General features: G+C 40.2%; 1 protein-coding gene across 3 annotated transcripts; it reads right to left on the reverse strand.

Moving 5' to 3' along the window:
• Positions 1-3: 3 nt before the first annotated feature.
• DDX58 (DExD/H-box helicase 58) lies at positions 4-24,644 on the reverse strand. Of its 3 annotated transcripts, XM_038123646.1 has the most exons (18): positions 24,442-24,642; positions 24,219-24,350; positions 22,258-22,436; positions 21,611-21,761; positions 19,718-19,840; positions 18,782-18,895; positions 17,744-17,897; positions 16,613-16,871; positions 15,727-15,889; positions 15,230-15,331; positions 12,989-13,146; positions 12,261-12,396; positions 11,230-11,378; positions 10,027-10,117; positions 9,179-9,349; positions 7,538-7,689; positions 5,585-5,731; positions 4-3,881 (listed from the first exon to the last, which is right to left on the reverse strand). In XM_038123646.1, exons 1-18 carry the CDS (start codon positions 24,545-24,547, stop codon positions 3,585-3,587), a joined length of 2,784 nt encoding a protein of 927 aa, XP_037979574.1. In that variant the 5' UTR covers positions 24,548-24,642; the 3' UTR covers positions 4-3,584. The 3 variants fall into 3 exon arrangements, 2 of the variants coding, with proteins under 2 accessions (XP_037979574.1, XP_037979575.1); XM_038123647.1 differs by lacking the exons at positions 24,219-24,350; positions 24,442-24,642 and adding an exon at positions 23,902-24,192; XR_005255175.1 differs by lacking the exon at positions 7,538-7,689 and having other exon boundaries at positions 3,793-3,881; positions 24,442-24,644.
• Between the last annotated feature and the right edge of the window lie 105 nt (positions 24,645-24,749).

Consider the following 24,749-nt stretch of genomic DNA (forward strand, 5'->3'; position numbering starts at 1 on the left):
CAAACCTGCTTCTCCTGAGCACAATGAAACTATAGTAATCCTGCATTTCAAAGTGTGAACCATAAAATGAACAATTTTTTTCTGTGGATTGTATTAGAAGGCTTGTTTACAGTGCTGAATTTTTTGGTGTATCAGGAAACTGGACACACCCATATCAAGTAAACAGCATTTATTAACTGTTTTGTATGGCAGTTGGCTTGACTTACCTTAGAATACACTGCAAAAGTCACTAAAATACTGCTGGCATCTGTAGAACCATTGAAGATCACATGCTGATTTCATGTATTTGATCCACTTTGTTTGACTCTGAAGTTCAAAGTTCTATGCTCATATCAGTGATCTAGAAATTAACTGACAGTATAAAAACATTCTTATTCCTTCCTGATTACCTGACACTGACTTGCTTTCTTATTCAGTTAAACAAAATCTGAATCTAATATTAAAATTATTTAGCTGTTTATTCATTTTAAAAAATGTGAACTCTGTTTAAAATCTAAGCCTTTGTGGAAAGGTGGACTTATTGGGGATATTTCTAATAGATAAAATTAAATTTATTTTTAAAAAGTTTGGTGGTTCTGTCATTTTATCCTTAGTGTTGTGATGCAGAGCAAAACTCTGACTTTCACTCTTCTCATTGTCCCTGTAGGAACAGAATCATATGAGTCTTGACTTTCCATTTCTTTTAATTCTAGTTTCTTTGACAAGATTGCATGAGCTAGAATGAATACAAATACTGTCAGATACTGGCAGTCTTCTGTAACCTAACAGAATACTGGTATGATACAATTCCATCTGTTTTGTGCCATCAAGAGGACAATCTCCACACTTTCAAGATCCTCGTCAGCAATTTCTGTCTCGGTTAGCAACCAGTAATTACATTCATGCACTCAATGCAGTCAGTGACTGCCCAGTCAACATTGTCATGTGAATATATTTACAGGGATAACTAACTACTCTTACTCAGAGATAAACAATTCTCATTCTTAACTGTATTTACAGCAGCCACCACAACAATTAACATAGTGGAAAAATTACTTCAAAGTAATTTCCTAACGTGTTTTTAGTGCAGTCAGGTCTAGCTGTTTCTGGATAAAAAACAACTATTAAAAGAACTATGAAAGAAGAGATTTCAGGAGGGCACAAAGACTGCACTGTACCTGAAAAAGGCTATTGCTTGATTGTGGCTCCTCTAGTAAATCCATCAGAGGCCCACCACAATGTTGCAGCGTCTGAAGTGTCTCTCATGAGGAGAAGCTGAGAGCCAGGTCTGTTTAGTTCAGTGATGGGAAGGCTCAGGGATGTCTCTGCTGTTTGTGTACAAATATCTGAATGGAGGGCACAAAAGAATATGCAGCCAGGCTCTTTTCAGTGATGCTTAATGACAGAGCAAGAAGCAGTGGGCTCAAACAGTGTGAAACACAGGATGTTCCCTGTGAACAACAGGAAACACTTCTTCACTCTGAGGGACCAAGCGCCAGAGGGAGGAGATTGCCAAGAGAGGTTGTGGTGTCTCCATCCTTGGAGATGTTCAGATGCTGTTCGGACATTTGGACATTGTCCTGGGTCACAAGATGACCTTTAGGGATCCCTCCCAACCATAGCTGTTCTATGATTCTGGGAACATAGTTAATATGGTAGTAATCTTAGTAAGAAATATGCAACTTCAGCTTCAGGTTTTTTTTTAAAAATAAGATATTCTCAAAGGCCAAAGAGTGCTGGTGTTCTTCCCCACCCTCCCACCTTCACTGAAGCAGTGTGCTGAAGGAAAGGCTTCTTGTATCAAGCTGAATTCTTATTAATATGTTATCCCATCAACCTTTTAGTACTCATTTAGGCTGAATTGCAAAGTTTTAGTCTGAAATCCTTGTGTTTAAAGAATAGGCAAATATCAAAATGTTTCAAGTTCAACTGCCCAGTAGTTACTACTATGAACTAGAATTTTGGACTGATAATGTTTTTTATGCCAAGAGTCCCAAAGCAGATGGTCCTTTCAGAGAGCAACTTGACACTTAAGAACTGTGATTTTTCCATGTACTTTTAATCTGACAGTGCTAAATCAGCCTTTTTCAAAAGTATTTTGTTCCTAGTATTTTTGGAGGGGAGGCATTATCTAAACATAAATCATCTTAATTCATTGTTCTGTGTTTCCTTTTAGGTAAAAACTAAGTACAGAGGAAGTTACTGTAGGACTGAGATTCAGCCTTCCTGTACAGTGCATACAGCTTTCACAGTAAAAGCCTTGGATTGAGGTGGAACATGAAGCAGTGCTTACAAAGTTCTTTTGCTTTTAATGCCACACAACACTTTACAAGAACACCACAAGCCTCACTGAGTAGGATTTAGGCAGTTTAAATTAATTTTTTAACTCATAAATTTAGGTTCATTTTTTTTAACTCTTAAATTATGTTTGGGGTGGGGGGGTTCTGTTTTGGTTTTGGGATTTTTTAATCAGTTCTGGTGTTTTGTAACACAATTCTTGCACATACATATCTTACGACATTGTCAAATACACAAAGTGAACTTAAAATACATTTGTTTTCGGTACCAGAAATACTGAATACCAAGCTCATTCAAGATATGTGGAATCAGCAGGTGCTTTTAAGTGTTCAAGTACAACATTTCGTAACTCTCTAGGAGTTTGTTTTTCCCAGAGAAGTCTGGGATCTGGGTAAAGAGGACAGATTTGAACACACTAATGCCTAGACTTTGTAAGAATGCTAGATCAGCTCTGACAGGAAGCTTACAGTATTTCCAGTGTCTTTAGGTGACAATCCATGAAACAGGGCATCCAGGTAAGTGCTAATCCCCATCAAAACTGAACCTCCTCCCATGATCCAGGGCACTTCGTCCCTATTATGACTTGTTCAGTTGAGCAGCACAGGAGGGTGCCCATTCTGCAACTTGAGCAACAGCAACTTGATCAAGGTGGAGTGATATAAAAAAGTGCTACCATTTTAATCATAAGGATGAATCCCCAAGAGGGCTCTGCCCTACTGCATTTTTTACTGTTGCAGAAGCATTTCCTATTAAAGTTACATTTAAGAGATGCAGTATCTTCCTTACAGAAAATTTACTGGACAATTTTCATTCAATTTTATATATCAACCTCTAGAACATTAAAAGTAAGTTTTTAAAAAGTTTCAAAAGTAGCTACAGTACTGCCTGAAGTGCTAGTAAGCCATGTTGTTCGCAAGGATGTGCAATCCAACAACACATTAGTAGTAACAAAGAAGATGCTGACTCACACCTTAATTCTTGAAGATGTAGCCTGTTACCTGAAGTTGGATGTTTAGTTAGTCATTCAACTTTATCTTATTCTTTTTCAGACCGGGTTGCTCATAGGCATAATTATTTGTATCTAGACACCTAGGCATATATTTGTCCTTCTAGTGAAACTTCTAGTGAAATATTTCATTATATAGCAGATATTGGTTTTAGTGGCTTTACCAGCCTTTTATAATCTAGCCAGATGTGGGTGAGGGGCCTAGCATAAAGAACGAAAGTTTTTATAGAAAATTGATCATTGATCATTCCTGCTATTTCAGCATAGTTCCTAGAACAATATATCCATTAAAATGTTGAGTTCAGCTGGATGTTTCCTCATCAAACTTCTTCAAAGACAAATTAATACTTTTCCATTTCTGAAAATCCATTTGTGTCCCAGTTCCAACATCCTCTAGTACAAAGCTTCTGATTTTGATCACTGGTAGGTTATCAAATATCTTGTACTTCACTATGATCCCCCAGTCATGCTGGCACTCAGTATTTCGGCAATGCATCTTGCTTTTTTTCTCAAAACCATCAAACTGACGAGGTTTCCTGTGGGGCTTTGTTGTATAACGCTCCTTGAATGCGTCACCTAAGACAGTGTGATGAGATTCCTGAAACGCATGCCAGAAACACTTAATATTAGAAACAACATTCCTCATTTTTTCTTGTCATTCCCCTTCCCTTCTCAAATACATATACTCCCTGTTAAGGCACTTGCTGTCATCCAGGAGGCTCACCTTCCATCTTCTTTGGCTCATTGCTCTTTTTTTTTTTCCCCCATTCATGGAATAGCAGGTACTAGAAGGACCCAGGCCTGGGCTTATCAAACCCAAAAAAATTTACTGTGTATCCCCAGTCACCAGCTTACACATATTTGAACTTAGTAAGCTTTTTAAAAACTCTGTTTGCAATATTTGAGCCATGTCCATGAAACCAAGAGAGTAATTCAGACAATGGACAAGTTTGAGAGACTCCAGGTACCCATGAGGGGTCATGCAATCACTTTTCAGGTAGAAAAAATAACCCTAACAAGATGAAGGAGCTACAGTTATTGTTTATAATATACACAATAAAATACTAAAGAAATTAACAGCCTTATTTGAAAATATATTTACAATCTGAGCTTGGGTGTGAAAATGATAGATCCTCCGGAAATATAGTTTGTAGGGATTATTTTAAAAACTGAGGTGTTACTTGCAGAGTACCAAGCAAAACCACTTAACTGAAGAGTTTCTGAACTCTTGGCTCTATTTGCACAGGTATAGGTGATAAGCCAGGAGCACAAAATAGAGTAAAAGTCAAAGGTGGTTTAGATAGCCCTTGGTTTTTTGTCAAAGAAATGCAACCAAGTGTTCGCAAAGCTGAGCTATTCCCAACTCCTTGCAGAGTTGGGAATAGCTCAGCTATAGTGAGCACCATCTACATTCCAAACAGCTGATAAAAACAAACAAAAATTTGGCAAGGGTCTGAAGGCAGACACTGTAATGCTCAGCTGTGGCCTGAGGCCCCTTATCACATTGCAACTGCACTTTTCAGAGCAGCACAAATAGAAGCAGCTTCAAAAGAACAAAAAAGCAGAACTATAAAGGCTCAAAGTGCTCAGAAAAGCCTCTCTTCCATGATCACCACTTTCTGTGTATAAAGATTATTGCCTTCTTTTGTCTACATAGAAATTATTCATGTTCAGAAAGAGTACAATCATAATGCCCCTAGGATATACTTAGAAGCAATGTGAACTACACCTACAGAACTGAAAACGAAATAATACTGAAGAACTGTAGGGCTCTTCTTGTGAAACCATGATTTACCTTGCTTTTCAAAACTCAAACTGACCCATAGGACAAGGAGTTTGTAAGCTGATCCCAGTATTTTGTGTAGATAATTTTCAGTCAACAGAAATTGTGGGAGAAATATCTCAACAACAGAGAGACTTCCATCTGATGTTAATCTGGAAAGTGAATATCCAGCAGTAATTCTAGAAGGTTATGTAGTTGAAGATCAGGGGTTTTTCAACAAAATTCCTCAGAAGGGCTTCAGGAAAACTGAAGTGATTCCTACCGCATCCCATATTTGCACACCTTGGAAAATGTCATATTACATCATATATCATATCATATCATATATCCTATCATACTACTAGAAGTAGTCTCAGCTGTTCCTGTGGTTTACTGATTTACTCAGAATGTCTATTCTCCTCCAGTTTGCACAAAATAGCCCACACTGATAAACTTCCACACTGATAAACAATGCAGTTAGTTCAATAATGCTGACTTCCCTGGTGATCATGGATATAGGTTCCTGTAAAGAAACATACCTTTATAATTCTGATGTCATCTGTACTGCACACATATGCTTTGCATTTTCCACACAAGAGATTTTTTTTCCCTTCCACTATTTCATGTTTTGTTTCATTCTTCCTGGAATCTCGTAGCATCTTTTCCTTCATTTGCAGGCCATATATCTGAAATAAATAAATAAAAATCAAGATTGTTATGAAATGAAGTCCCAATGTCAACCTAAATGTGTCTTCGGGCATGTAACATCTAGGAACCTATTACTTAAAGCACACAAAACAAAACACACTTTGTTCTGTTCAACTCACACCAAGACAGAACAAGGTGTATTTATCAATTTAGAATGCAGGGCTAGAATGAAACTATGTGATGAACATCATTTATGCTGTTTGCTCCTTCTTCCCCTCTAGCCCAAAATAGCCCCTCTGGTCTTAAGGCTGGTATGTCAATGTGAACCCTTAAGTCATGTGAGACCGTGCAGCACAATGCTGCTGCTTTGGGAATCTCACTGTTTGGAAAGAAAGCTACACAGAAACGGCAGGCAGAGAAAGAAGCAACAAGGCACAGCCTGTAGCTGAGAACCAAATGCAGAAATGGAATCCTCCAAGAAGTAGGAGAAACTGCACCAAGCCTTGGAGGTAGGAGAAGAAATATCGTAAGGACCAGGGGGCCTTAGGCACCCTTTACTGCACAGCTCATTCTCTGAAAGCTTGTCTGGAAACACAGGGTGATCTGTGAGTCGAAGGGGGTATGGGAGAACTGTGTACAAAGCTTTTTTGTTAATAGTGCCTGCCACTGGCTTATTCCAGGCTCCCCTGAGCCCTGGGGAACACCACTGACACCAGCCACCAGCTGTATTTAACTCAGTCACTCCCACTCTCTGGGCCCAGCCATTTTTTTACCCAGCAAAGAGTGCTCCTCCAAGCCATGAACAGCCAGTTTCTTCAGGAGAATGCTGTGGGGAATGGTGTCAAGGTCCTTACTGAAGTTCAGACAGACACCAAACACAGCCTTCCCCACATCCACCAAGCATGTCACACTGTCCCAGAAGAAAATCAAGCTGCTCAGGAAGGACCTGCCTTTCATGAACCCATCCCAGATGGGCCTGATCCCTGGTTGTCCTGTACGTGATGGGCAATGGCACTCAAGATGATCTGCTCTCTAACGTTCCCTGGCACCGAGGTCAGGTTGAGGGGCTGTAGTTCCCTGGATCCTCCTGGTCCTTCTTGTAGATGAATGGTCACACTGACCAACCTTCAGTCACCTGGGATCTCCCTGATTATCCAGGACTGGAAAGTGAATCGATGAGCTCTTCCACCAGCTCTCTGACTATCCTTATGTGGACCCCGTCTGCCCCCATAAACTTGTGTGTGTCACAGTGATGTAGCAAGTCACTAACCAGTTCCTTTTGGATTATGGGGCCTTCATCCTGCTCCCCATCTCTGTCTTCCAGCTCAGGGGGCTGGATATCCTGAGAACAACCAGTCTTACAGAGGCAAACAAGGCATTAAGAGCCTCAGTCTTTTCATCTTTGTCACTATGTTTCCCCTCATATCCAATAAAGAATGGAGATTTCTCCTTAGCCCTTGGTGGTGCTGCATATGAATATCTAGTTGGGCTTTGGCCCTCCTGATTCTCAGCTGCAAAACATCACAGTATCTTTGTACACTGTGCCCAAGATGGCCTCAAACTGTTACATCATCCATGAGTCCTTCTCTTTTCATAAGAAACAGGTCATAAATTCTACCTCACACTCTTAAGATTTTTGCAGTTACTGTACAGTTGATATTCACAAACTGGCAGTACACTGTATCCCTTCTCTGCTGACCTAGCCTTTGTCAGAAATCAAGTACAATGAATATTTCCCTCGGGTTATCACTTGGCCCTACATAGAGCCCTAATAGGTGAAGGTTGATACATGATACAGATTATGCCTTTAAAATTTGAGTATGAAAACTGCACAAATCACAAACCTTTCTTGCAAATGTTGTTTCATCCCAGTTCTGTAGCTTTTCAATAGCTGCATTCATCATTTCTTCCTTGTAACTGTTTAGTTTTTCATTCTCAACCACTTCTGTTTTGCTTGTCACAAGGATGCACTTGCTGTCTCTTGCCCTTCCTCGACCTACATAGCAACACATTTATGCTCTTTAATTGCTCTTAACAACATGTACAAAAGTGAAGGGCTGCCATAAGACTATTAAGGGCCTTCTGTATGGCTGCTTTTGTTTGCAGTGTTCAGATTCAGACAATTCTGAAGAGCATTCTTCAATAACAAACCAGAACAAGATGCTCCCTTCCAGGTAGCCTTCCTAGCCTTCCTACTATATTGCCTGCTTCTGTGGCCTCTCTGTGCTGAGTTCAGGCATGCTTTAAAATACAATTTTTGTGTAGCATCTTGCTGTCTTCTTGTCATGTAAAAAAAACGTAAAGGAGAAAAGTTCACTTCAGTCTTTCTCATTAGTTTTCAGCCCTGCTAATTAGTGTCTAAAAAGACCCAAAAATATATCACAAAAATCTAAGGAACTGGAAATATTGTGCTGACAAGAAAACAGACAACAACAGCAAGCACCTTTTCTTCTACCTGACTATGCCTACTGCCTGCCTGTTTATTAAAGCTGTGACACAGGCAAACCCAGAACTTCAGGGATCTCATACCAGTTTAGCAGTATTTCAGTTATAAAAAGTGCTCACACTTTCTTTTGAGCTTTTACTCCACAAAAATCATGATTTTATGTGGTTTGAAACTGACATAACCTCTCTTCTTTGCACCTTTAATGGCTTTTTAATAATAAACACTCTCTTTTCATCCATAAAAGTCAATTCTGGGCCATTAGAAAACACAGATAAGAAGGTCACAACACACAAACCCTGAAAGTAGAGTACAGAGTAAGTACAATGGGAATCACATTAAATTATGATGTTAACTGCTTGGGAAATAGGAAAAAATATTGCAGATGCACCCTTAAAAGAGTAGGCAGTTTTATGCCATTTAGGAATGTGAGGCAGAAATCAGTATTTAGTGTGGCTCTTCATTCCCCTCTACAGGCCATACTGTAAAATCACCAAATTTAAGGCTGAAGTCACAACACACGTCTCTGGACAAGCAGTGAAGACAGACACAGGGTGTCTTTCTTTTGGTCCTAAATATTAGAGATCTGCACAGGCAAAGGCCTCATGTATCTGGGAGTACCTGGGTCGGTAATAAATCACCAGGCTGCGGAAGCCCTTCAGAAGCCAAGGCAATATAAGAAATTCCATTGCAGCAGTCCTTTGTAAATTGTCACGGAATGATTTGTAATATTTCTGACAACAGTTCTAGCCATAGTTCTGCTTATATATAATTGTCAACTTGAGGTATCAGTCCTCAACAGTTCAATAACCTTGTGCAGATGGCTATCTACCTGTTGTCAGTCAGACAGCATTAAGGACTTGGCTCTGTGAACAAATTTATCATATCCCATCATTCATTGGACTTTGCTCTAAAGCACAGAGAAACAACAGCAAGGCATGCACATACTACTACAGTATTTCCAGTGTGCCATTTAGTAGCATTTCATGTCCATTTCTAGGCGAAAACAGGTTTCTACAGTAATAGCTCTGAAATTCCATACCTCTGACTTGGATCATTTTGGTGACATTACCGAAGTATTCATAGAGCACCACAAGGTTGCACTCAGTAATATCAATGCCTTCGTCAGCAACAGATGTAGCAATTAGCAGTCTGATGTCTTTGTCATTTCTGAACGCATCTAGTACACCCTTCTGCATTGGCAGGGTCATACCTACAATACCAAGAAACTGTGTCAGCAAAAAACCACTGAAGAGCTCCTTGAGCTAGATACCGCATTTGCTTTTACTTAAGTGATTAGAAATTAGTACATCCTTTTAATCTAGGAAACTACTTCAAGTTTGATATGCTGCTGGGTGTATATTATACCCACTGACGAGGGATTCCTGTTGATGTGTCACAGGAATTATCAACCTGGGAAACACCATTTTAGACACAACACCCAGATGATCTTTATTGGAGACACCCATGCAGCTTAGTTAGAACCCAACCTAGCTCTGAACTTAAGCCATAGGTAATTAATTTCAGCTGTAGCTTCCATTCTATCTTAAAATGTCTTTCTGCCATCAAACACAAAATAAGAGAGAGATCTATAAAAGTAACAGAGATAATACAAGAATTAATCACAAGAAGCTATGATAGCAAAGTTTCTAAACTTCTAAACAAGCACTGCTGACAGTGTTACTTCTGCTTTAACCAAAGGTTCTGGACAGAAAATGCAAGCATCTCCTTAGGATCTACTCAAGGTCTTCCCAATATGGAAGAATGCAAGTGCAAACCTGCATGACTTTCCTCTGTTTAAGGGCACAGAAGATGAACACAGGAAAAGCAGAACACTTTTAGCCGCATAGCCACCACGGGTTTAGCATATCTAAGTGCAAATCTGCATACCTGTTTTCTGATCTCTTCTTCCCTTACCCATCAACACATCTGGCTTTATGTGGCTAAGAAGAGGGTTTCCTTCTATCCACTTCTTCAAAGCCTGGAGAGCAAATCAGGGAGTTAGATTCCCTATGCAGATGAAATGCTAGTTTGTGATAGGTAGCAACTTAAAAGACTGGCTAGAGAGCAAGCAGCCTTTCACTGCTAAAAATGTTGCATTTTTCTCTTATAAACTAACAGGTCACTGAGTGATACACCTCTAGCTACAACATGCTGCATCAAAGGAAAGTAGTTGCTATTTACAAACCGGGCTTCCACTACACAGTGACAGTAGCACATTCAAACTGCTCTTACAGAAGAACAAAATTTGGCTAAGCTACTGTAGGCTTTTAAATCTAAAATGGAAAGCTGCCAGCAGATGCTTGGTGTTGTTAGTTTGGACTTCAGACTGCTTTTGATTTTTTTCTGGTCTGCAATTCATCCAGCATGTTTGAATGAAAAGGATAAAAAGGGGGACTGGGTCATTCAGCTGATAAATCTGTTTACAGTAGACAGAGCTGATATCTGCCGTAAAAGTTTTAATCTACTCAGGCTAATGATTAGCAGCAAATTAACGTCAAGCATGAACCTTTTCTGGGAGCAAGGTATTGTAAGGGGAAAAAAGCATAATCCAGCCTAGATTCTTGATCACAGTCAAGTATGAAACAGACCACTGATAATAGGAGTACAGAGAACAACTGCTGCACAAAGTTTTTCTTTTTCTTGATCAAAAACAGGTGCTAGAGCACAGACCTTCTTCAGGTCTATGGGAACCCTTTGAGAAATGTATAAATACCTCCTGATGTGCAGTCAGTAACAGAGTAGAGCTGCTGATTCATAACACCACTACCTTAAAGCCAAAACCCTTAAAACACATCTTGTTGTAACTCACTTTAGGCCTAAAATCAAAATCTGATGGCTTAATGATCAGCTACAGCATGTAGTTAGACATCAGGAAGTACACCATAGCTGTATTGTAGTTTTCAGAAAAAGAAAAAAAACCTCACTCATCTTGCCGCAGAGCATCAGGGTTAGGCTGACACAGTAAAATAAATTAAAAAGATAAAATACATGCACATTTTTCTATTTCAGATCAAAATGGTAAGGGTAATATGATGACTCATTTTATTTTCCCACTTCCCATTTTAGGAGTTTTAAAAACAAATGTCATACAGCTACTAAGGCTCTTGTCTTGGCAAAGAGAATAGTGCGAGTCTGTGGGTTATAGTGGTATGCTTCATCCAGGATGCAAGCAAGCTCTTCCAACTTTGGATTCTCATTTGACTCATCTTTTGAAAGGGCAGTCAGCTCTAGTTCTTTCTCTGAAACAAAAAAAAAAAGGTTTCTTGAAAGATTTACCTTTTTTAATGCAGAAAGCAGAATTCCCACATAAACCTACTTTCAAATAGCACACACATTCTCTTTAAAAACAGCTTCTTTTTTTATTTTCTATTCCATTCTTTCAGATGCAAGCAGGGAAATCTGTTGGTTAAATGCAACAAAATTCCCAGAAAAAAACAAATTATGAATATCTCACATTTTGTAGCAAACTGGCAGGAGAACGTCTGTGATATATTGTGTGTCAAAAGACAGCAACAAAACAAACTCAGCTCTTGTGCTATTCTAAGAAAACAACTGAAACTCAAGGCAAAACAGACCAGTGATTTAAAACTGCAGTCAACACAGCAACACACCACACCACAGGGTGGAAAATAGCCCACTGCTAACTAAATCAGGTCAAAGAACAGTGACAACCTCTGACTTTCAATGAGAAAGGTACAAAGGCCACCTGCTTCTCCCCAGAAGACTGGGACTGGCTAGGAGGCTAGGCAGTGCACTGAGCAGTGTACATTGGCTTATCTAATGCAACCAGCACCCATGATTGTAGACCATCCCCCTGCTTATGGGCCACAACCATAAGGGCACTGTCACCTTATCTCTAAGACAGGCATGTAAGAACTTACTACAGCATCCAGCTACAACTATCACTATTTTATTAGCTTCTGCACTAGAAGATTACAGTCCCAGAAATTCAGTCCCCCCCACCTGCCCTAACACTGCACTTGCCTCCATGTAGTCACCATATCTTCTGGAAAGTGCAGTTTCTGGAAAAACAACTGCATCTACTCTGAAGAAAACATCTGGACCATGCTACCATAAGCTCTCGTTTCTCCTGCAACTGTCACAGGTACTGAGGGAAATACCTTGAAATTTCTCCGTCAGCTGCTTCTCTAACTCTGTAAATGGTCCGTTTTTCACATTTGTGAAAAATTCATTTAGGTAGGCTAAAGCATCTTCGATGCGGGCATCTTCACTGATAATGAGAGCATCATTGAATTTCTGCTTGGAAAGAGACACAAGCATTTAGGTGTCATTTTCCACAGGGTGTGATGAACACAAATTTTACAAGCACTGCAAAGTCTCCTCTGCACTTATCTGTCCCTGGTGAGTATCACAAAGACAGCTCTTACATGCCTTATGCTTTAGTCTGTGTCAACTTGCTGCAGTCTTCAACATCCTCACTAAGTGGAGACGCAAGTACAGATCTCTTCACTGTCGTGACCAGTGACAGGACTTGTGGATACAGCCTGAAGCTGAGTCACGGGAGGTTTAGGTTGGGTATCAGGATTTCACCCAGAGGGGTAAAGAGGTTTGGGTACTGGAACAGGCTCCCCAGGGAAGTGGTCACAGCACCAGCCTGACAGAGTTCAAGTAGTGCTTGGATAACGCTCTTGGGGTCATGGTGAGGATATCCTCTGCAGGAACAGGAGCTGGACTCAATGATCCTTGGGGGTCCCTTTCAACTCTGTGTATATTCTACAATTCTAAATAGGACGACTGGCTCAAAGTCTGCTTCTAGATGAATATAACTTCATCAGAAGGAATAGAATGACTCTGCCTCTGTACGGAAGGAAAGAGGATACACACTTACACGCAAGTGTTCAGTACAAATGAAAAGGTCTCTACAAATACTGCTCTCCTTCTCCTTATCTTCCAGTTGCAATAGTCTGCATTTCTTCTGAGTGGAAACTATCCATTGTTCATATCTCTGTGTTCCAAAGTAATTCTTGTTGATATGGGAGATGGTATCTATTAAAAGAGAGAAAAAAAAATTGTTCCTCTTGATTAACAAATAAAAAGCATTAGCTAGAGGATAACACATTTCCCACTAATATTGGCTCTAAAAAGCCTATGCGAAAGAACAATTTTATGATACAATCACAGAACACTGAGGCTGGAAGGCACCTGTGGAGGTCTTTAGTTCAACCCTTTGCTCAAAGCAGATCACCTAGAGCAGTTCACTCAGTTCAAATGGGCTTTGAGTACTTCCAAGGACAGAGTCTACAACTTCTTTGGACAACCTGTTCCAGTGTTTGACCACCTTATAGCAAAAAAGTTCTTCCTGTTGTTTAAATATTTCTGTTTGTGCCCATTGCTGTTTGTGCCCCACCTCTGGGAACCACGTGTGAAGAATCTGACTCTGTCTTCTTCACTCCCTGTGTTTCAATGTATACCCAGACGTTAGCCTAAAATTAACCCAGTACAATTCAACTGGGGATCTGTGTACACGCACACATCTGCAGGGACTTAGCAATAAAATTAGAGCTTACTTATCCTGTAAGAAGCCTATGGTATTCAAAAAACTGCATGTACTGCATTGCTTCTTGAATTACCAGCTACTCAATAGTTTATATTCATTCATTAAATAGTCCAGAAGCATATTGTCCAAGGGGCTGTCCTTGAGGCAGAACTAGGCAGTACCTCTTTGCTGCATACACACTCTGCCTGAGTGCTTCATGGGCTACAGCAACCACAGGGTCCACAGAAGGGAAGCCACTGCCATTCATGCAAGAGGAACTATGATGCTTCAGTGAACTGTGGAAGTGCAAGAGGAACTGTGAAGCTTCAGAAGTGTTTGCTTAATGTAACATGCATTTTGAAAATCTCTTTGTTCTTTGATCAGGCTTCTTGGGTTTGGATTGTTTTGTTGGTTTTTTGGTTTTGTTTTTTTTTTTTTTTTTGGTTGTGTGGGGGTTTTAATTCTCCTTCCTGCCCCAGAATATAGTTCGCTCTCAAATATCTGGGAAGTGGAGGGCAGGGGGTAAATCTAGAACTGAGGTAAACAGGTTTAAGGTACTGCAGTCAATGTGCAAAAACCAGTCTAAACACAGACAACATCCTGTAATCCAGAGCTGGAGAGACCAAGGCTGATCCTGAGCATATCCATTCATGGGTCTTTGCTCCATACCCCCTTCTGCTCTCCAACTTTTTTAAGGCCACTTACTGGACATGACTTAGGAACTCTGAAAAAGCAGAAAAGATCAATATATTTCTGAAGGTTTATAGAATTAATCTCATGATCATGAGACCCATTTTCTTTTCACAATCATGCATCTCCTCTCTGCAAACCTTCCCACCAGAGTAGCTCTTGAAGCTGGAACCCTACTAACAATTGTTTCCTTTCTTGGGCAGCCATATCCTCTTTCCAGTGATGTTTATGTTGCACAGATCCTACTCTGAAACATTACCTCAAAGGCTTCTCAAAGGAAAACAATGGAGACCTGGTAAAAAGTGGAAATAGGAGTACCCAGAAGCATAAAGAGGACAGAATGCTGACCAGAAAAGGTGGCCAGGGCAACCCTAGAAATAACTCCAAGTGCAGCTTGAAGACCAGAGAAAACATAAGAAGTGTCAGAGCAGCAAGTGTGAAAATTAACTTTTGCTGTAAGGGAAAAATTACAATATTCAGAGTAATACCACTGTGACGTTTCTTATTTTTCTAAATGAGACAGATTGGGTATAAAAGATTTGGAGAAATGTTCAAGTTAGAACATACACGTATCACTCATCAATGAAATCCAGCACACTGTATTTTGAATGCAAGCCCTTTTGTTTCAGATTCTTTAAGCTCAGAAGGATTTGACAGTGTCAAAACCACACTGTTTTGTTGCATGTGACAGACTGAAAGTCAAGTAAAAATGTTATGATTGTCAAACTCATCAGGTATAACAGGAAAATATTGATTCTTTTATCAAATCTCTTATTTAGGAAATATTGGTTAAATGTAACTAAAAATTAAGGAGAAAGGAAGTGAAAAAATAGTGTCTGTTCTAGCAGCTCTACGGATTCATACTGATTTAATCAAATACTCAACTGCAATACAGCATCTTACCCACTGAGTAAATCTTCCTCATCAACACCTCTGTCTCAGACATCAGACCTGAGATAATGTCTGCAAAGTGATTCTGAGCTCGCATTTTAACCCATCTGATATCTAGAGAAGAGAAATATAAGTCAGTGTGCTGAGTAAGTAAAACATTTCCTTGGGAAGCACAGAAAAAATTCTTGTCTAGATGAAAGCTACACATGGTGCTCCATGCAATCACAATCAAGTTTACTGTTAATGAGCACTGAAGAAAAAAGCAGCCTCCAGTCCTCACTGGCAGAACTGAATAAAAACTAGAGATAGTGCATCAACAGCAAAAAGAAAATATGCCCAATTGGGCACTGCCTTACTGACAAGAGACTGCAAGCCTAAACTTCTTTCAAGCTATCAGGAAGCAGCTTAGTTTTAAGCTTTTATCTTAATCTAAATAAAGGCAAATTTAGTAACTGCCATAATCATGGTGCTTTGCAACTCACAGGAAAACAAAAAGGAAGTCTGCTTACGTGTTTCTGGCTTGTTTCCAAACCTCTGCAGATCTTGTTTGTTTTCTCTGACAGTGGATATGGCCTGTATGTCAAGGTAGGAGCAGAGGGTACAGATGTGCTCTACAGTTTCATTAGTGCTCTTGGCATTACCAACTCCAACAGAAGCAGTTAAACCTACAATCTAAGCACACACACGAATAGCAGTGGTTGCTCTTTCATCACAAATGGAATAAAACAAGGAGACATTGTTACCAGTCACCAAATTGCCACTATCTTCAAAAACATGGAAACAAAACAGGCAAGAGAAGTATACAAGAAGCAGGCACAAAAACTTAAGGACCAAATCTTGTAGGAGGATGCCTACTTCACCTATGCCTACTCCAAGGCACTCAGACTTAGAGGATTTAAACTTAAAATAAACTATCCAGCCACTTAAATCCATAACAAGCTGTATCTGTCAGTGCTTATCATACAGAGGAAGAGCAAACCCACTCCCAGACCTATCCTTTGATTCATTCAGAGATGGCTTCTCAGCTGGATGAAAACCTCATGCCAGCAGAGGCACTGGCCCCATTTTATTGGGCAGAAAACAGCAACAGAGAGGTAACAATGAGATTACTAGATTACATGCTTTCTGCCTAGTTCAGCTCTTCCATTTGCTCTCAAGTACTCCAGTCTTTGTTATGCCTGATCAGTCTTCCTTGGCAGCTGCAGGGAAGATGTAACACGCGAAAAAAGCCTGGAAGTGTCCAAGAATAAAAAATGTTCCAGACGCTACCATTTCCATTTGCAGCTGTTGTTAAATGGGAGTTTGAACTGGATCAGCACAAAAGGAAAAACTTTGCTGACTGCATTGCAAAACACTTTCCTCTAATGTTTCCACCACTGACGGGCTGGGCCTTACCTGAGGCAGCTGGTTTGCAGAGGAGTCAAATTTTTGATCCAGGTATCTGGTCATCAACACGTTGTAAGGGTGGTTGCCTGTAGTGTTGTGGCACTCATCAAATATCATCAGAGTGAAGATGGAGAGGGAGCTAAGGATCCCTTTCTCCATGCTATTCACAAGAATCTGGGGGGTTAGCACAATGATGTCACTGTCCTGTATAACATTTTCTACAGAGATACTTGCAACTGTTTCACCACAAATTCCTTGAACAGAGTATCTGGAAAGAAGATGCAAGAAACAGTTTAAGTAAAATGGTATCTTGCACGTCATGGAAAGCTAGAAAATTGGGCTTTTCAGCAAGCTTGAAGGGCAGTTATTTAGTTTCAAATGTCAAAGAGTTGGAGCTTGCAGTTTGACCACAGAAGCTGAGAATAAAAAAAAAAAAAAGAGCTGAGGGTAAATAACTGGATTTTCAACTACCACTAATAAAAATATAACATATTTGAGGAGTGATTAACTTGCAAATTTAAGTTGCATTTATCAGTTTACATGTAACATCCCTTTTGTGTACATGTCAAGCATCATGGGACTGTTTCTGCCCAGCAGCCTCCTTTTCCTATAGCTACAAGGATACATATGTGGATGTTGAGTAACCAGTTCCCTAAACATCTGAATATATAGGTTGCTAATGCCCCTCTAAGGAATCTGCAGTCCCATCTGAGAGGTGGACTAACATTATCTGACTAGAAGTTGACAAAACAAAGAAGTTTCTGTCCTTCTGTTTAGAAAAGAGAGACTCTGAGAAAGGCAAGAGGAAGCCCACTGCTACTGCCAAGAACTGCCTCAGCTTTGAAAACAGGTGTGAAAGGAGTCTCAAGAGAAAACACACCCCACTCTTTAAGTACAGAAATACTTTCACCATTTCCATAGATGTGCAACAATGGGTGCTTAAACTCTCCGGAACCAGATTTCAGACTCTCCAAACAAAGTCTGCCATGGCAATGCCATTCTTGCAGCTACCCATCACCGTGATGTTACTGTCAAACACTCTTGTTTCCCAGTAAACACATTATATCTTGCCCTAGCCACAGCTGACCTATAGGCAGTTTATTTTCTGTGGAGGAAGCCACCAGAAAGAATGACACTTACCCACTTCTTTCAAAATGCTGCCTGAATACATTTTTCTGTTGCTCATACACTGGCACTTTGGTTGCAAGGAAGACAACTTTTGCCTTTCGTCCTGAGGGAACGTTTTGCAAATGATATTCACAAATCATAAGTGCCACAAAAGTTTTTCCAGATCCTTCAAACAAAAAAACATGAATGGTAAAGGACTAGTATGAAAAGGTGCATTTGTAAGCAGCAGCTTGTCTTATATGAATGCCTTGTAACAAACAGGAAATGACAATGTTACTCTTTCAGACTTGAACACATTTGCAACAGATTTGAACACATGCATGTTGTTTACTTAGTTGACGAATCATCCCTTTCTCTCTCACAGTCTCAGTCTGTAAAGGCCATTAAGCAGTCACTGGGGATTAAAATCCATTTGCAGTTGTATTTGAATTCTTTGAAATCACCGAGTCTGTTTTTCACTCCTGGCATGTGCTCTCACATCAAGTGAGACTATGTATAGACACGAGGCCCTTTCAGCTTCTATCCTTCTCCAGGCAGCCTTGCTCCTCTCCCACTCATTTTCCTTTGGCCCTCAGGCTCGCTGTGCCTGAGGTCTTCTCTGTCCCTGCCTCTGTTATCCCACTTGCCTCCAGAGCTCAGGGGAAAATCAGGCTGTCTGGATGTTGTAGGCATTGCAATAGAGAAGAGAGGGGAGCCTCAAGCTAAGTGGTCCTATTTTTCCTTCAACTTGCAAGACAAATTTCTTAAATATCAAGATTAGTGACTGGCTTAAATTGAAAAATCGACTCTGAGGAGTGAGAATGCTGAAGTCAGAACATGGAAATGAATGCTGAATGTGCAGAATACAAGCACTGACACACCAACAGACGTCTGTCTTGCCAGCCTCTGTGCTGCCCATCCTCATTAATTGCAGGGTAGATCTGGATCTACTGCAAGGAAGACAGCTTTGAAATAAATGGCTGAAGAACTCTGATTCAACCTTTACCATTCCCTTTTCTTCACAGCCATAAGCACCAAGAGAATTTTCCTAAGAAATGTCTGCCTCCTTACCTGTGGGGGCACAAATCAATGTGTTTTTCCCATCAATAGCAGGCTGTGCAAGCTCAATCTGGTAGCTCCGAGCCTTCTTTGGTTCATAAAGAGATGAAGATTCAGAGATGCTTTCTAGGATAAAACAATTTTTTTTGAAGAGTGTTGCAATAAAACTGCAAAAAATATGTTGTGCAATATAGTTGCAATCTAAAATGATGAAGGTAGAAGAGTCCTTGCAGTCTACACAGAACATGCTCTGACTGACGAGCCTTTTAACAGAACAGATGCACCAAACAAGAATTTTGTGTGAGTTTATTGGCACACTTTTGTTACCCCTCAACTGTGATTCATAAAATCAACTCATTTAAGGTCTTGAATTTGAAGGAGTCGTTCACTTCAACTGGTCTTTTTTCAACTCAGAATGAAAACACAACGGATTATTTTTTCCCCAAATATATGCATAGGATTTATTTTAGCCTTCCGCTCTATAGACTTTTGAAATTATTATTCTTTTAAACTGTGGTCTTGTCAGAGTATTTGGACTTATGGAACAGGAACTAGAAATAACTTGTGGAGCAAAATTTGCCATGACAGTCACTGCATAGATCCTTTGCAGTCACATTCAGTTCTCTAAACTGGTTAATATGAGGTGTGAATTAATCATATACGAGAAGAGGTGCATAAACAACAGGCTGGTGTTTGGGGACTTTTTTTGATAATGTGCTAACAGAACAACTTTTCACTTAGATATGTGATAAATGAGGGGCGAGCCCTAATATTTGCAATGTCCGGCACGAGATCCTTTAAACATTAAAACAGAAGACAGCTAAGCCAAGTCAGAGCTTTGCACAAATTCCTCAGTGCCTTCCACTGTGGTACACTACATCTGTGTCCTTTGGGAATCTAAGGAAACTGAAAACACCAACCACAAACTATTAAGTTCCTAAGATTTACCTGAAACTGAAGAAAGATTTTTGCTCAGATTATCACATTCTGCTTCTTCAGAAAATGTCATCATGGTTTCAAAGTAATTCTCAGAGGCATCTGTCATTTCGCCATCAACATCTTTGCCATTATCTGTATAAATGGAAAAAAAGGCATGTCATGGATCCTTATGATTTTAAAATGTATTTGCTGTGACGACAAGGTGAAGGAGTTGGTTGCTGGAAGAAAAAAACTACATAAAATGATGCTGCACACAGGCTCCTTTTCAAGGAAGATGGACAGCTCTGAGAATCTTGGGTTTAGAAGAACCATGTGCTCAATGCATGTGTAACAACTTCCAAAACACAAAGGAGACAATGGATTGGGAGGAAAGTTTATCCTCTGTGTTTAGTGACAAGAAATCACTGTGTAACATGGATATTACCACAAGTATGAAAAACTCTTAGGAATTCAAAGAAGCTTTGTAAATTCAAGATTCTGCTCTCCCTTACACCCCACCTTCTGAAAGGACCTAGAAATTGTAAGAATATATTCTTTGTATTACACAATGATCAAAAGAGAAATTTTCTTTGGTGTTGCAATTAATACTTTCTCAAAGAACCATCCCTGGGCCCTGCATGAAGAGTCTCTTTGCAAACAGAATATATGATCACAAAGCACTGCTTTCGGAGTGGGAGAAAGAGCACATCTGCACATCAATCCAGCTCCAGAAAGCACACAATATCTGCAATTAATTTCTGGTACTGACTCTTCTTAACTGCCAGCAGTAAAATGTTTGCAATATGGACAATGTTTCTTCAGTAGGCTGACTCTGGCTTTGCTGAGTTGGATGTTAGAGGAAGCTGCCCCAAAAAACAGTGATAACGTCAACTTAAAAAACATAATTGTCAACATATAATATGTATAGCCACCAGCTACACAAAATTATATCTATATACATATAGGTATTACTCTTATGTATTATTTTACCTATATTTTAATTAATTTATTAATTTTAATACAACTTTATGCATATATCGTAATTAATTGTCCAGATAAGAAATAACACCCTTTGATTGCAGTAATAAAAAAATTTCAAAATAAGAAATATAGTTGAAGAAGACACTTAAATATAGCTTATCCCCATTGCTAACTAAAAAAACAATTCAAACAAGCACCTAGGGAGACAACAAATGTAGATATGAAGATATACAGTCCAGTTTATCTAAAATCACTTTTTAGTAGCAAAATAATGTATTCTCTAAATTCTCCTATGCTGCAGGTTATTTATACAAAAATTTTTCAAGGAGGAAAAGGTAAATTCAATGACAAAATTTGATAATAACAAAATAATTTCAATGACAAAAGCAAAATCTAAGAGAGACAATTTTGCACTTTTACAAAATATGAACATAATAACTTGGGAAGGGCTGCTTATCGATTTCTCATAGAAAAAGGTATGTGATCTGCTCTGGGGATCATAGAAATGTATCACTCCCTAGACTATCACATTACTAGCCATATTTTATCAGAAAATATTGCATCTATCACAACTCAAGCAACCAAAAAGATGGCAAAAGTTGAATTAAGAAGAGAAGAAAGAACATAACTATTTGGCTACTTTTGTGCTTTCAGAGCCTGTGCTGCCTGATTCTCTTTACCAAAAAAAAGGTACCATGCCTAACCACTTGGGAGGAAAAATAGTCAAAAACTAATTTCTGCCTGTTTGTAGGATAGTATTTATGTTTAATTTTATATAAAAGAAATTTAAAATAAATTTTAAAAAGTTTTTCTTTTTAGATCACAAAGTAGTCTGACGGTATCCTTCTAAATAAGTCTGATTCTCCTGAAAAAAAAACAAAACCAAAAACTGTCTGGTACAAGAACAGGAAAAGAGCATCATAAAATCAATTCACATTTTACCTTCTCTTATATTCCACAGTTCACTTGCATTGTAATATCCTGCATTATCCAATGCCAGCTGAAGACTTTTGGGCCAGTTTTCCTTATCCGAGCGACAGAGGCATTCAATGAGTTTAGTTATCCCGGCCGCTTTGCTTCTGTACTCACTGATCTGCACACACCACAAAGAGAAGCTGCCATAGGTTCTGAGCAATCAAACTCACTGCTCTTTGCTAAGAAGGTGAATTTGTTATGTTTGATGTTCAGCTGAAAACTGCACTTCCTTCTCAATGAATAAAAGCTTTACAGAAGAATTCAGCCATTTACCCACTACAGCTTCAATTCTGGCAGTGTACTTACACACTAAACTTAGCTGAACTATAACAATAGGTAGGTACTTGAATATTTGTAAATGGTGTGAAACATCACAGAGCTATTCTGTCAATTTCTGTCTGGCAAAGTCTCTCTAATAAATTCTATCTGCCATAAACCCCTGAGGCTTTCCATTTCAGAACAGGAAAAAAAAAAGTTATAAAATTATGGCAGACCTGTGACCAGCCATCCTCGTCACCCAGCCACCTGTCACACAGGCACTGATTCATCCCACAAGTGAGGCAGCCAGCACTTCTCTGAAGCGAAACTAGGCAAGTATCAGGATTTTACCATACCTGCAGGATCTCATCACACTCCCTCTCTATCAGGCATGTGTTTATGTAGGGCATGATTGCTACAGGATCAATTTCTAGCATTGTTGCTTCTATCCGCTTCAACAGCTGCCTGTGCAGCTCCAGTTTTTCCAGTTTACTGAAGTCCCAGTTTTCAATTGCTTCTGCCAGTCCAGTGTAACCTTTAAAAAAAAAGAGACAAATCATTACTGTGAATTCAATCTCTAGCTGGTATAGGTAGGAATATGCTGAAAAAACATTTTCTCAGCCACAGTGGAGAAATTAAAATTATTTTTTCCTGTAAATGATAAAAATCTAGGTGAGCCACATACAATTTTGATCTAATAAGTGACTATTTTCCTTTCTAGCACTTGTATGTCTGACATGAAAAACCCTATCCTAAAAGAGCAGTAGCACCTGCAAAAACAAAGAAGAGCCACACTATGTCACAGGTCATATCACCACATCACCAAGCAACTGTATCCATTTCCGTCTTTCAATTGTACAATCCTTGGAATTCTTGAATTCCATGATACTCTTCCACAGGATTCCCAAAGCAAAGGACACTACACAGAATCACAAGATGCTCTGGTAGTCTTTTATTTATCTGCATTTTATCTTTCACTCTTGTCCTTGGCTCCACTCTCCTTCAAAAACGGTACTGAATTCAAGCAGTCCCTGATTGAAAGCAGTACAGACACCTGCAATCTAGACAGTCATCAAACAACTGAAAATACTGTCCTGGAACAGACAGCGGCAGGGAAGCATATTTTAAGGACCTGTGTGATTTGCTGAGTAGGCTTCTGAAGTGGAAAAATGCACATCAGGGTCCCAGAGGAACTTGTGGGCAATCAGAAGGAATTTGCCTAACCTCTTATTTCCTTTTAGAAGAGCAGGAGAGTGGTGTGGATGATTACCACCATAATGTCTTTAGTCCAAGTATTATTTATCCCTGCATCTGCCAAAAAGAAGAGTACTACGAAATTCTAGTCTCCAGCCCAATTGCAACTACTTTGGATAGCACTTTGAATCAGAGGGCTAACTGTCTCAATTTTTTGCTGAAGATACACCAAACTGAACACTACTAACAGGCTCAGTTCTGAAATTCAGAAATCAGGATTATCACATGGGTCATCAGAATTATCATCAGGATTATTATTATTATTATGGTAAAACATGGCTCTGGACCTAGTACTTGTTTTAAGGGATGAGTGGGCTACATCCAAGTGATAAGAAACTTTGTATTATTTGTTCACTGAGACAATTATCCATAATTAATGGTGAGGAAATGAAAACAAAAGAAGCTTACAGAATGAAATTGTGGGGTTCAACATATCTAATAAATCACCACAAGGATCTACGACACAATATGCATGTATAGAGAAAAGCTGGCAGATGCTGCTAATCTTATACCTTCAAAATCTCTTCTGTTCCATTTCATAAAGGAAACTGGATTAGGAATTTACACATCAAGTAGTTGTAGCTACTGTGGAACAATCACCCTTATAAACTACTAATAGTTGGTTACTTCTTGAAACAAAAGACTTTCAATGCCACTGAGCAATTTCTAATTTTTTTTAAGTCATTTTAGACTCTGTCTAAAACTTGAGTGAAGTTATCCCACGCTACCAGTCAATCCCCACGCACCTCCTGAAATCCATTTGCCTTTCTGCTTCAGAGGATTTAGCCTCCTTTCATTGTATTTGGTAACAACAATGGCTGTCTCGTTTCTTCTCCAAAGGCTCCGAGACAGGCAAGTTTCCTGTCAATGAGGCTTTCTCCATCCTCAGAATTGTTCCAGATGCTTCACTTCCTAACAGGCTTATTTCCAGACTCTGTCAGCTTGCCTTTTCCTACAGCATCCGACCTGGTCTGGCAGGACGGACGGCTGAGCCCCCGGCCGACGGAGCGCCCCTGCCGGTCCCGGGAGCGGCGGGCAAAGCCCGCCCGGGGGTGGCACCCACCTGCTGCAACCAGGGCATCCAGAAAGCCCCGGAGCCAGCCCTCCGCCTCCAGCAGCAGCACGGCATCCAGGAACAGCGCAGCGGCCGCCGTCACGCCCTTCTCCTCCTCCTTTCGGACTCTCTCCTTCACCTCTAGCAAGAAGCCAGCACAGGCAGTGAGGGGACCGGGAAGGGGCAGCGTGGGGGCGGCGGGCGCGGGGGCAGCGCCGCTGCCGGCTCTCACCGTCGGACAGCCATTCCGTCATGTTGCCGAGGACGTACACGGGGTTCAGGCTCCTCTCGATGTAGCGCCTGTAGCACCGCAGGTTCCGCTTCTCCTCCGCCGTCATGGCCACGCCGCCCGCGCACCGCCGCCGGCGGTCCCGATCCCGGTGCCGATCCCGGTGCCGATCCCGGTGCCGATCCCGGTGCCGATCCCGGTGCCGCGGCCTCGGCTGCGTGCGCGGAGCCCGCCCCAGCCTGGTAGGGAGGGCTGTAGTGCGTGGGAGGCGCCCCAGGCAGGGAGAGACGAGAAAAAGAAACTTCAGTGCA

The sequence above is a fragment of the Motacilla alba genome, chromosome Z, assembly GCF_015832195.1.
Source record: "Motacilla alba alba isolate MOTALB_02 chromosome Z, Motacilla_alba_V1.0_pri, whole genome shotgun sequence".
Lineage (NCBI taxonomy): Eukaryota > Metazoa > Chordata > Aves > Passeriformes > Motacillidae > Motacilla > Motacilla alba.